This window comes from Poecilia reticulata, chromosome 21, assembly GCF_904066995.2.
Source record: "Poecilia reticulata chromosome 21, P_reticulata-male-v2, whole genome shotgun sequence".
Taxonomy (NCBI): Eukaryota; Metazoa; Chordata; class Actinopteri; order Cyprinodontiformes; family Poeciliidae; genus Poecilia; species Poecilia reticulata.
The window spans coordinates 23,199,114-23,212,392 of NC_088850.1; the positions used below are offsets into that span (position 1 = coordinate 23,199,114).

Here is a 13,279-nt window from a genome sequence, read left to right on the forward strand (position 1 = left end):
AGAAGCTGCTCCCTCCTGCATCGTTCCATGTGAAGCTTCAAAGGCGTTTTGGCTCAAGAGATTGAGGTTGTGTCACATGGAGTCTTTAATCAGTGTAACAGAAAGAAAATATCATCTCAAATACATACCACATTAAGTTGGACCTTACAGCTTTAGCACCAAATCAACCAAACCAGGAAAGGCTGAACAGGTTTAATGAGAAGAACTTTGCTCATGAAATCAGGTTTGTTCAGCACATTCTCCTGAAAACAGGCCTCTCTCTTCTCTGCTAAATTATTCCTGGGTGTGTGTCTGTGCAGCCTTGCAACGTGGATTTCAGATTTAGCTCTTTCACCAAGATCAATCTTAGCAAGGTCCACAGATGTAGAATAAACAAGTGGGCCGGGCTGGACGGCCCGGGAGCCACCCAGCAGTTATGAAGACAAATATTTCCCTTCTGGATCGGCGGAGCGAGGAAAGGTGTGTTTGCAGAGGAGACAGAGAGGCGCTTTGTCCCCTTCCCCAACAGGTCGGCTCTCCAATCTCTCCCCGCCCGACCCGACCCCATTCCACTCTCCCTCTACCACTCTGTCCACCCTGAAGCTCACTGTCCGACTCCCTCAGCGCCCTGTGAGTCCTGGAGCTCACCACAGCCTTCACACTGAAGAGATGCTATCACTTCTCTGCTGCTCTCTTGTGCTCATCTTTGCTCAGCAGGTAAGAAGAGAAATCTTTTTCTGCTCTCACATCACTGACAGGGTGGATCTGTGACAGGTGATACAGGACATCACTCAGCATCCATCTTTGAGGAAAAAACACCAGCTTAAAGACGATTTGGTGCTCTGCATAGCATCACAAACTGACCATCATACAAAAAGACATAGATATGCTAACATGTTGTTTACATGCAGGCTGTATTCAGGGACTGAGTTCAGTCTTTCAACAGACTAAGTAGGCAAAAGCAGTTTTCTAAAGTCTGTGTGGTAAAAGCTCATGGAGATCCGTTTTCACACCATCAAATGAGCTCATTCAGTGAAGTCAGCAGACAGGCTTCAGATTTTTGGCATAACCCTCAGTGACCTTTGGAAAATTGTCAGCAGCAGCAGCAGCTAAAGCAGCAGCTAAAGCAGCAGCAGCTGCAGCTGCAGCTAAAGCAGCAGCAGCAGCAGCAGCAGCATGCTGGATCACAACAACGCAGCGCTGAAAATGTTTAGAAGCTCCTGACAAGTTAGCGGTTAGCTGCAGGTCCAAACCCTCTGAGCAGTCAGGGCGATGCTTCAGGGTGTAACCATTGGTGGAGGTGCTGAACCTCAGCCAGCATGCTGTCTCTGATTTGTTTAGACCATGAGACTGACAGGAAGTGGATTATGTGGGAACAATAGTAAGGACTAGGACAGAAATGAGCCTCAGTGTTGCATATTCACCATGATAATAGCAAAATATGAATGACAGACACATAGTCCAACACTCATCAAGAACAATGTCATCAAGTAAACAAGCAACAGAAGGATGGAGAACTCAGCTGCAGTGGGTGGTGGCTCAGACTGCAGCAGGGATGCAGCATCCAGCTCCGTACTTTATCTTCCACTGTTCCACAAATGCAGTATTTTATAATATATTACACAAAAATCTCAATAACTGTTGTAAAGGGATTTGACTCTGTTGGACTTTAATCCAGATAACCAACATGGAGGTATTTTCATTACTGGTGGGACTTGATTAAAATCTTTAATAAAGCTAATTAAAGGGTCTGTAATGAATTAAAATGAATCACATTCTAGTAGAAAACCACACATCGACCAAAAATATACATTTCTAATTTTTTGCTGCTAAATTATTGAATAGACCTGAGATCAGCAACAAATACATTTCAGATAAATTTTAAATGAACTAATCTTTAGAGATATCCTCATAATTTTTAAACAAATGTTTTCTTCTCAGGATAGAGAAATAAAGTCAGCGTTCCTTTGTTCCTTACAAAGTTATCATTAATATGTTGTTTATAAATCAGCCATTTATAATCAAAGATGGTCTTTTGGGGTAACAGCTGAATATGTAGTCATTGTATGTTTAATTAGCTGAATCATAGCAGGAGGAACTGCTTTTAAGACTGTTAAACTGAATTTTAGTGCATTTTAGTACGTGTGCATTTTTTTTTTTTTTTGACAAAATCATCATGTGATGAAAATTTGTCATATATGAGCAAGCTGTCACCCAAAAAGAAAAAAAAAACAGTTTGAATACACATTACCGCAAGTGAATAATATCAAATTCTGTCATTGTGTCACAACAAAACACATTTTCAACAGCCAAATATCTCCTGCAAAAACTTTGGAAAGCAAAAATATCTATAGTGTACATTTAAAATCAATTGCTTGTTGTAGTTGTGCTGCCATTTTTGGCAGCACAGATGCCTAATCAGCAACTCTTCTGCCATTTTGGTTGCGATGCATAGGCATGTTGTTCCAATTTTCAAACGTTTGCACACTTGTAAAATGGCACCCAAACCCCTATGTTCACTTTGACTGAGTACACACTCCGTAGAGGGCGTAGTGTGAGTATTGGGATTGGGCTGTCATCTATCGCTTAGTTTGTGGATGTTGCTTGTGCATCGGATTAACAGGTGTACCAGGAACACACAAAAACAAAGGTTCCTACTGGAACAAAAATAAGATTAATTTGCCTTAATTTTTTTTTTACATGATCAGATCTATATAATGAACTAATGTAAATGAACACATTTATGTACCAGCCCTAATTTAAACTCTTTCTCCAGATGCGTTTAGTTTGGCAATGAGGGAACATTTTTATTGTCACAGTATATAGCATAATAATAATAATAATAATAATAATAATAATAATTATATATATATATATATATATATATATATATATATATATATATATATATATATATATATATATAAAATTATAATTATTTATTTATTGTGCAGTAAATTTTCTTAATTTGGAACCTGAGTCCGAATTTCGTACCACACACAAGCAAAGGTGCTATGACATTAAGAAATCCTTGAATACTGTAGTGTATATCAAAAGACCTGGAATACAGATTCTGGGGAAAAGAATTGTTCTATCAAAGTATGTAGAAAGCCAGACTTCTGAAATATTTTTAATTTTAAAAAATGCCAGAAAAAGACAAGAAAATTCTGAATGGATGCTTCCATGCATGTTTTTATTCTTTGCATGTAGGCCTGAAATTCTCCTGGGCATGTAGCTATCTGCTGTGGAATCTTAACCTTCAGTGGATTTACTGAACAAAAGCAAAGGATCTTCAATAAATAATCTGCAGTTGCTCTCTCTTTGTAGTGTTATTTTCTGACTGACAGGCTGAGCATCAGGCATGTAGAAGCAGTTTACAGATGTACAGTGAAATGTTCTGTCATATGATGATTTCAGATCAGAGGCTCGTTGCACATTTAATTACACTCACTGACAAACTAGTTAAGCACCCGGACATAATAATGGGATTAAAGCGAGGTGTGTTAAAGGTCATAAAAATATGTTGTAAAAATATTACATCAGATCAGCTCAGTAGTAGATCCAGATACTACACTACAGTGTAGGAAACTTCCGCCTAGTCAACTCAAGTACAGGTAATGATCCCTGAAAAACACAGCACCCTTTGGTCTGGGTAACAGACCCGAGAGGGAAACAGAGACCTCCTATGTCCCATGACACTCCCCAGTGTTCCCAGGGCAGAAGGGATGTCAAAACGTCTGGGGCCTAGTGGTATGTGGGATGTACCCAGAAAACCAACAAAGGGAGGTTCACAGAAATCATCATGATCACATGAAGATGTGGAGGAGCAGTGGTTCCACTCCAGGCCACACTACAGAGAAAGCTTCAGTTTCATTTGTCTCCTTCCTTCGGTCAAAAACTGTAAATCATGGTCATAGATGAGGTTTGGAACCTCAAAAGAGCTCAACACACTGGATACCAGTAACATCACTGGCCTTCATGTGTACCAAAATACAACTGAGTGTTCCTACATACTGTTTGGCTCGTTTAGTTCAAGAGTGTACTCCATTCACAGCAGGACAGTCCTCTGGTCCACTTCTTTGATCTGGACCAAAAGCAAACTTCATCCTTTTCATTTGTTGCGGTTTGCTTTCACATTATGCTTTTTTGCAAGCGGACTATAACTTGTAAACAAATCCATAATTTCTCCCATTGGACAGAAACAATAAGGGCAGGACAAAGCAAAGACCCAGAGACAACAAAGTTTGGAAGTCAAGAGCAGCTCATTCAATGCAAGTTTTGTTGCTGCATGCTGAAGGAGGCAAGATGCTCTGACCCACTACATGCTGGCAGCAGCATCACTTGGCAGGAAACAACAAACCAAGTGAGATTTCAGGGTAATCGGTACATGCAGCAGTACCAATAGCAACACTGAAGGGCTAATATTTACCATAATGCCTAGAACAAGTAGCTCATGAAATCCATAGATAGTTTGTATTCACACCAGGAGCAAACTGTACCAGTTTGTTTGGAAGTGGACAGACACCACCTCACAAAGTGGGTTTGGGTTCAGTTGTTTGGTTCACACAGGATTCACTTATACAAAAAATCCAAACCAACAGGGCGGAAAGATGTGAATACACCCATAGAGTGTACGTCTAAAGGAAGTGTTGTGTTAAAAAACTGATTCTTAATGAATGTTCTGTCTCTCTGTACACAGCCCACCAGTGATGCTCAGAGAAACGGGCAACAGTCGGCTGCCAGAGGAGGATGGGGGCCGGCCGAAAGGCGGCAGTTCTGCCAGTGGCCTTGCAAGTGTGCTGAGAGGACGTACTGCGCCCCGGGAGTGAGCTCCGTCCTTGACGGCTGCGGCTGCTGCAAAAGCTGTGCGAGGCAGATAGGGGAGCGCTGCAATGAGAGGGATGTGTGTGACCCACACAAGGGCATGTATTGTGACTTCTCAGCAGACAAGCCTAGATATGAGGTTGGGGTGTGTGCATGTAAGTGTTTCTACTCCATGGCAACCATTCAGCTGTGCAAAACACCTGGTTGGACCTAGCTCTGCCTTCTAACGGTTCCTCCACTTCAGAAAGAGCTAAACTGTCTTAAACGGACATAGGCCCAATTTCAAAGTGTTCAATTAAAAAGTCAAATTTCTTTTAAGTCATGTTTGATATATGCAGCATTTTTATAACAACTGAAGGTAGCCTTTACTTGATTGTGCTTTAAAATGGCAAACATAATACTGTCCCTTTAAGTCACCTAAATGACAGAGGAACACAGCATATCGGTCAGGGAGAACTGAAGAAGCTGCAGAGAGTCACAGCAAAAAAAGAAAACTCTGCTACTAAGACAACTTTTAGTTTTACCCCAAATATGACCTTTATGAACAGCTGGCAAGAAGAAAATCATGAGAAGTCCACTTCCAATCAATCAATCAATCAATCAAATTTTATTTGTATAGCACATTTCAGCAGCAAGGCATTTCAAAGTGCTTTACATAATTAAAATAAAAACAGAAATAAACAGTGAGAAAGAGAGAAATTTAAAAAGTAAAAATAAAAAAAACAAACTCCCGTTGTCCTTTGCGGAATTTAACTAACTATAGAGGACTCCGCCGTCCTTTGCGGAATTTAACTATTTCATAGAGGACTCCACCGTCCTTTAGCAGGGGACGCTGCCGTCCCACACAGAATTTAACTAACTTAGAGTTAGGGGAGTCTGCCCTCCCGCGGACTTTAACTGCTTTTATTGTACCTGACAGTGCCTAGGATTCTCAGGGTTTAACTTCTTACCAGAGGACGCCGCCGTCCCACACAGAATTTAACTAACTTATAATTAGAGGAGTCTGCCCTCCCGCGGACTTTAACTGGTTTTATTTTATTTTTATTTTATTTTTAATTTTTATCGTTTTTTATTTTTATTTTTTATTTTCTTCCCCATACATAAAAGAAAGAAGAAAAAAAAATTAAAAACATTAAAGACATAAAAACATGGAAGACATCAAAACCTGCACTCTAACCCTAATTTAGCCATAAGCAACTCTAAACAGGTGGGTTTTAAGTTGAGATTTAAAGGCACCCAGTGTTTCAGCTGTTTTACAGTTTTCTGGAAGTTTGTTCCAAATCTGTGGTGCGTAGAAACTGAATGCTGCTTCTCCTCGTCTGGTTCTGGTTCTGGGGATGCAGAGCAGACCAGAACCAGAAGATCTGAGGGGTCTAGATGGTTGGTACAGTAATAACAGATCTTTAAGGTATTGTGGTGCTAAACCGTTCAGAGATTTATAAACTAACATCAGTATTTTAAAGTCTATTCTCTGAGCAGGGAGCCAGTGTAGGGACCTTAAAACTGGTGTTATGTGCTCTATCTTCCTGGTTTTAGTGAGAACCCGAGCAGCAGCATTCTGGATCAGCTGCAGCTGTTTGATTGATTTATTAGTCAGACCTGTGAAGACGCTGTTGCAGTAATCAATGCGGCTAAAGATAAATGCATGGATGAGTTTCTCTAGATCGTGCTGAGACATAAGTTCTCTAATCCTAGAGATGTTCTTCAGGTGATAGAAGGCCGACTTTGTGACTGTCTTAATGTGGCTCTGAAGGTTCAGGTCAGAGTCCATCACTACTCCCAGGTTTCGGGTCTGATCGCTGGTTTTTAGTTGTAATAACTGAAGCTGTGCATTGATTTTAGTTCGTTCCTCTTTAGGTCCAAAGATAATAACTTCAGTTTTGTTTCTGTTTAGCTGGAGAAAGTTTTGGCACATCCACATATTTATCTGTTCTAAACATCTATTCAGTGATTGGATGGGTTCAGAGTCACCTGGTGACTTCACAAGCCATGAATCATTTGTGCATCACAATTCAGATGCACAACACACTATTCAGATTTTAAGTTGTAAATAATTTAGTGAACAAAGTTTCATTTGTCCTTCACTTCACAGTTACATGACTTTATGTTGGTCGATCCCTTAGTTGTATTTTATATAGAAATATTTCCATACATATGAACACAAAGTCTGACAGGTTTTGTGGGAATGTCAATATGAAAACTGTCAAGAGCAAAAAGCACAGGTGAAGTAGAAACACAGCTGGCCTCCGGGCAGCTCAGCTGGAAGCCAATCCAAAAACACGCTGGTGTGAAAAACGCCTGCGGAGATTTTTTTAGATATATTACTCTGTGGGGAGCTTTCAAAGAAGCCCTCTGTTATCTTTACATCAGACACATTCCAGAGATCTTTGTTATTCACATGCGTGTGATAAAGATCTACTGTTTAATTAGACTATTAAGCTCACCTAAAGCTGCCATGTCAGTCACAGTTTAATTGTTTCTATCATAAAATCAGATTGAAATCTGATCTTCGGGGGTGATACATAGGAGGGCTCATATTGATGACGTAAAAGCTAAAATGTCAATACCTATTGCATTATCAAATACAATAACATATTTTGTAAATAAGAAATCCCTTTAATGTTATGGTGTTGCCCAACACTTCCATACATGAGTTATGGTGTGGAGATCTGGAGAAACTCGTATGAAACTAACACAGAAAAGAGCTGTATGAATTATAACTGCCTCAGATTATTTTCATCCAACTAATGAAATATTTCTCACACTGCATGCATTAAAATGTTACAAATTAGTTGTGGTCAGAACAGCCTTGACTATGTACAAATCCCATAATAAACTCCTTTCCAGGTGTACAGGAAAGTGAAGAAACAAATGAGAAAAGAGGAGGATTTATTAAAAAAACAACTAAAGGTCAGGGTGAATATTAAAAACAAAAGTTCTTCAGTCTGAGGGCTGCAGGTGTGGAGTAATTATGGTGATGAGTTAAAACTGTTTTTCACTCTTTAAATAAAAAAAAAGTATTTAAGCCATTTGCTAAACAAATACAATAATTGTCTGATTATGTTTACATTCATGATTTTGTCTACAGATTTAGCTGGAGTTCTTTGGAGTTATGTTTTAGAAAAAATATGACGATGCTTTATGCATCACAAAGTGAAGGTAGAATAAGCTACACTTTTCTCAGTCTACACTTTGTGTTCTTGCCATCGACAGGAATCTAAGTATTCTTTATCTATTTCTGTACTGGTTTTGTCTTATGTTTTCAGTATTATTATTTTTTGACTTGTGTATGGAAAGGTTGAAATGGCTGAAAAAAAAGAAAGAAAAGTGGTCTACAACAGCATCTGTCCGTCCTGCAGTTTTGGCAAATAGTGCAACAGCATAATGATTTGTGTGTTGACGATTCTCTAAAGTTGCATTTCCTAAAACTTTAATCTTGAATGAGGATTAAATAGTTTGTTAAAACAAACACTGAAATTATAAGAGACTAACTTTATATCCTCATAAGTAATGAAACTAAGTCTGGTCTTTATCTCTATGCTGGAGAACATTAAGTGTGGAAAACCTCATTCCATATTTTCAAAGGAGCGTATTTATCATGAAAAAAATGAACTGGCCCTGAGCTCAAAGGCAAACCACATGAGGAGTCCTGACGCATTTCCCCTCTCTAACAGACATGATGGCGGTTGGCTGCGACCTGAATGGGGTCCACTATGAGAACGGGGAAACCTTCCAGCCCAGCCCCCTCTATAAGTGCACATGCATAGCCGGAGCCATCGGCTGCACGCCTGCTTTCATCCAGAAGCCTCCGGGCCTGCTGGGCCCCGCTCCGCTCATGAGCAACAGACCGGCCGGCCTCCGCAACGGCCCAAACCCTGGCAAACACCAGCAGGAGACCACATACATGACAGGTGTGTGATCAGGGTAACTGGCCTGGGCGTCCATGCTGGAGATGATTGTAGCCAGATGATTCAACGTTGCAGAAACACAAAATCTCACTCATTAAGTTCTGTGTCTAATGCAAATATCTTTGTTCACTTGAAATAAGACAAAACTAACTTACAAGTAACTTTTCAGCAAAACATAGGAACTTGTTTTCAGTCAATAATTCCTTAATATTGATAAAAACATGCCAGTTTCATTGGCAGATTACTTCACTTATAACAAGACATTTTTGCCACATAATGAGTGAAATAATCTGACAGTGTAACTAGATTTATTTTAATCAATATTCAATAATTATTAACGTAAAACAAGCTCTTATATCTTTTTGAAATGTTCCTTGTAAGTTAGTTTTGTCTTATTTCAGGTCAACTAAGATATTTGCATTAGAAACCAAACCAAACAATCTGGGTAGGATTTTGTGTTTTGTGAAATAAGAGTAGTTACCATAGATACGCAGATGATACACAGTTATACATTGCGATGTCACCAGGTGATTGAACCCGTCCAAATCAATTAGAACAAATCAATATGTGGACGGGTCATAACTTCTTCAGCTGAAGAAAAACAAAACTGAAGATTTCCAGCTACAAACTAGAAATCAAGCCTGAAATCTGGACGATGGAGTCAGAGCTGAACCTTCAGAGCCACATAAAGACAGTTACAAAGTCAGCTTTCTATCACCTGAAGAATATTTCCAGGATTAAAGGACTAATGTCCCAGCAAGATCTAGAGAAACTCATCCATGCATTTATATTTAGTTGAATTGATTACTGCAAAAGTGTCCTCACAGGTCTGTCTAAAATATCAATCTTCCAGTTGCAGCTGATCCAGATCGCTGCCACTCACATTGTCACATCACCCAGTTCCAAAGTCCCTACACTGGCTCCATGTAAATTAGCCAAAATAGGCTCAAAATTAGGATTATTTTGAGCCTATTTAAATCCCCTGTCAGACTCAAGAGCAGTTAGAATCTCCTAGTTAGCTCTATGGATCTCAGCAACTTATCTACTGGCAAGAAGTCTGAGCTTTAAATAGACCAGAATCCATCAAAATGCTAAGTAATGATCCTCTAACCATGTAGACATGGTGGTGCTATAGCTTGTGATTATTTTAGTAATCATTTATTATATCGATTATTCTGATGATTAATCGAGTCGTGGCAAAAAAGGCACATTCAGCAGACTTTTCATTATCCATTAAAGCTTATTTTGTAGAGCATACCAAAATGCAAATAAACATTTCAAAATAATAATAAGCATCGTCTTGCCTAAAATGTAACAGCATTCCTTTAGTGAATACTTGAACATTTGGAGCTAAAAAGAAAATACTTCTAACAACAACATGTGAAAATATTAGCCGTTTCTGCTTGACTTAACATCAATACAGTGTAGAGCTGGTGAGTTTTTTTTTTATTAATAACTGGATAGTACCGGTATCTTAAATGCAAAATATACTTTTTTGTACAGTTTTGGCATAATCACTGCTCTGAGTGAGTCATTCTTTCAGCAGAGGGCCTTTTTTGAACCTATATACTCCAGTTAACAACTATTCAATTATTAAATTAGTTGACAATTATTTCAATAATAGATTAATCACAGTTAATATTTTTTTTCAGCTCTAAATCCGATTAGTTTTCTCACTATTTTCGAATTGTCAAAGTTAAGAAAAAATGCCTACGTGTCCAAATATTCTACAAAAATAAAAATGGCCGTCTTGGGATATTCTAACTTTCTCACCTGACTGTATTACACATTGAAACATTTCCAAGCCTAAGTTGCCATCTGTGTTGTAATTAGGATCAGACCAGCGCCCCCTGCAGGGTGCTGGTGACACAGCACCCTTTAACTGTAACACTGAAGGCTTACAGGGATCCTCCTTTAGCTTGGAAGAAGAACTGTCTGGTCCAGACGACCCCCTGGAGCCCCTGCTCCAAGACCTGCGGACTGGGCATCTCCGTCCGTGTCAACAACGACAACGGAAAATGTGAGATGAGGAAAGATCGGCGCCTGTGCCTGCTGCGGCCGTGTGAAAAAAACCTGCTGAAGAGCATCAAGGTGATGACTTCGTCTCAGTTAACGTGTGTTTTCAATATGACGATGTTGGGGTGCACTGATATGAACATTTAGGCTAATATCGCTGTCCCATATTAATATTGCTGTCATGGTTAACAATCCATTATATGTTTCATTACTGCTTTCATGGCCACACCACTGACTTCACAATGCTTCAGTTAGACTCTCCACCTTTGCTGCAAACAAATACCAAACCACCGACCTCCTTCTCTACCCCTCCAGAAAAAAACCCAACAAAAAACAGCAAGATGGAGATAAATATTGGCTTTATGTATTGGACTGACATCAACGTGTTAGAAAATGACTGATATGGGTCGATACCGATGTTGGTGCTGATACATCGTAAACCCCAACACCGGTGCATCTCAGTATCATTGAAACGTGCGTGTGGTTCAGCAATTTGACTTAAAAGGTGAAATTCATGACATATTTAGAGAAGAATTAACAAAAAGGTCTATATTGATTAATGTATGTTGATTATGGCTAAACGATTATGAAAACCTGAAACTGATATTAGGAAACTTAAATATCCAATCTGACTAATAAGAGTCATTCTCAGACAGACATGTGGATCATCAGAAATTAATGTTAACTTATTAGCAGAACTCCAGTGAAAAATCAATAAATATTACCAACTTTTTTTGGTCATTTTTCTTGTACAAACATTACAGTATTCTTGACATAAAACTGAACCAACTTATAAATAACTTTTTGGCAACATATAAGAGCTCGTCTTATGTCAAGGAATCTTAATGTAAGACAACTTAAGTCAGTAGTTTTCAGCATGAATGTGTAGGGCCAACAACATATTTCTGCAATAAAATCCCATTTCACTTTTTATGTTGAATTACTGAAATTAACTTAAGAATATTGTAATTTTTTTAGCCTGCTTCTGTAATACCCATAAAGACAACTAGAGTTTTTCATCCAGGTGCCAAAGGGGAAGACATGCAGACCAAAGTTCCAGGCGAAGAAGGCAGAGAAACTGCGCCTGTCGGGCTGCACCAGCACCAAGAAGTTCAGACCCACGTACTGCGGCGTTTGCAAGGACAAACGCTGCTGTATCCCCAACAAGTCCCGCATGATCAAAGTGAACTTCACCTGCAAAACGGGCTCCAGCGTTCAGTGGAAGATGCAATGGATCTCGTCCTGCGTATGCCAGAAGAAGTGCACGGATCCAGGAGACATGTTTTCTGACCTGCAGTTACTTTAAAAAGAGCCAGAGACGATCAGCCCTTAGAAATTCTACAAGAACGAACACAAAAGAAAAAAAAAGATTGAAGTCAGTCATCAAATGAAGGAAAACATGTTATGTTGAAAGATTTTATGAGCTCCGTCTTTAAGACAGCTGTGTGCAATAGGATGGAGAGACGGGTGTAAAGCTGGAACTCCAACAGGAGATGAAGAAAACTCTGTGGCTTCATGACTAAACCTTTTAACCCGATTTCAGCTTCTCAGTTTCAACTTCTGAACCGTTATTCTCTCAATTTTACTTATGTAATATGCATCTAAATCTCAGACAGAATTTATTGAATTTAGCAACAAAATTTCCTTTTGGGATTAAAAAAAAAGTTCTGATTCTGATTCCTGAAACCCAGGATGAGGTTTAAATGCCTCTTTAAACCAGATTGATATAAGGTGATGTTTGGATTTTTTTTTAACAATTGTGGTCTTGATAACCCATGACTCACTTAAACGATGTTTCCGTTTCTGTTCTTTTTAGGTGAAACAGTCAGATGTAGAAGCACTAAAATGTCTCCAGGTGATTTATAAGCTGGCAGGTGGAGTTCAGATGAGCAATATGAGCAGCATTAAATGTTTCATCAGGCTCTTTATTAAGAAATTGTAGTAAAACTGTTTTGGGGCATGTAATGTATAGAAAAAAATCTTGCAATATTTTGACATTTGCATTTGTAAGTTCAGCCAAATAAATGTTTCAGATGTCCTTAAATGACATGAGTGAAGGTTGTCAGCTGATGTGCCTGAATAAAATGTTAAAATGTATTTAAAAGATTGGTTAAAACTCATTCTGAAGCAGCTCACAGTGCTTTGAACACAATCTTCACAAAGTTTTACAGTAACAGAAAAGATGTGAATCCCTGCAGCTTCGTTCAGAAAAAGTCCCACATTAAACATGGCATCCAGAACAGGAGAAAACCAAACACACATATTTACCCAGGCCAAGTAAAATTGTAGCTACTGCTTCATGATGGAAATAACTGACATGACATCACCTGCAGTCATCCATTTTAGAAGACATGAAAACCTGATAACAGAACATGAACCAACTTCTACAGATGAATAAGGAAGCAGCTGTGAAGGTTTTTGTAATTTTTGTAATAAGTAGGCCTATATTAAAATGAAGAAAGTAAGAGAAGCACATAAATGTAGTTTTAAGCAAAATCCAAAGTAAAAAATGAGAGAATTAAAAATGATATTTTCTATCCATTCAGACCAGA

The 13,279-nt window shown here is 38.8% G+C and overlaps 2 protein-coding genes across 2 annotated transcripts in view; one reads left to right on the forward strand and one right to left on the reverse strand.

Annotated features, from left to right (window-relative positions):
• The window catches only part of LOC103458009 (solute carrier family 22 member 6), a 40,751-nt gene extending 28,741 nt beyond the window's left edge, over positions 1-12,010 (reverse strand). The window contains exon 1 of the mRNA XM_081602701.1: positions 11,922-12,010. The gene's annotated coding sequence lies outside the window, so the exon portion shown is untranslated. The remainder of the gene's footprint in view (positions 1-11,921) is intronic.
• On the forward strand, positions 370-12,824 carry ccn6 (cellular communication network factor 6). Its single transcript, XM_008398529.3, has 5 exons — positions 370-696; positions 4,679-4,958; positions 8,478-8,714; positions 10,630-10,802; positions 11,752-12,824. The coding sequence occupies exons 1-5, from the start codon at positions 649-651 to the stop codon at positions 12,031-12,033; spliced, it is 1,020 nt and encodes a 339-aa protein (XP_008396751.1). The 5' UTR covers positions 370-648; the 3' UTR covers positions 12,034-12,824.
• Positions 12,825-13,279: the final 455 nt, after the last annotated feature.

What these genes read in the sequence shown, in the direction of transcription:
- ccn6 (XM_008398529.3), top strand. Translation starts at nt 649, where the DNA reads ATGCTATCACTTCTCTGCTGCTCTCTTGTGCTCATCTTTGCTCAGCAG. An exon ending in TGCTCATCTTTGCTCAGCAG is followed by an intron (nt 697 to 4,678) that starts GTAAGAAGAGAA and finishes CTCTGTACACAG; the next exon opens with CCCACCAGTGATGCTCAGAG. An exon ending in GGAGACCACATACATGACAG is followed by an intron (nt 8,715 to 10,629) that starts GTGTGTGATCAG and finishes ATCCTCCTTTAG; the next exon opens with CTTGGAAGAAGAACTGTCTG.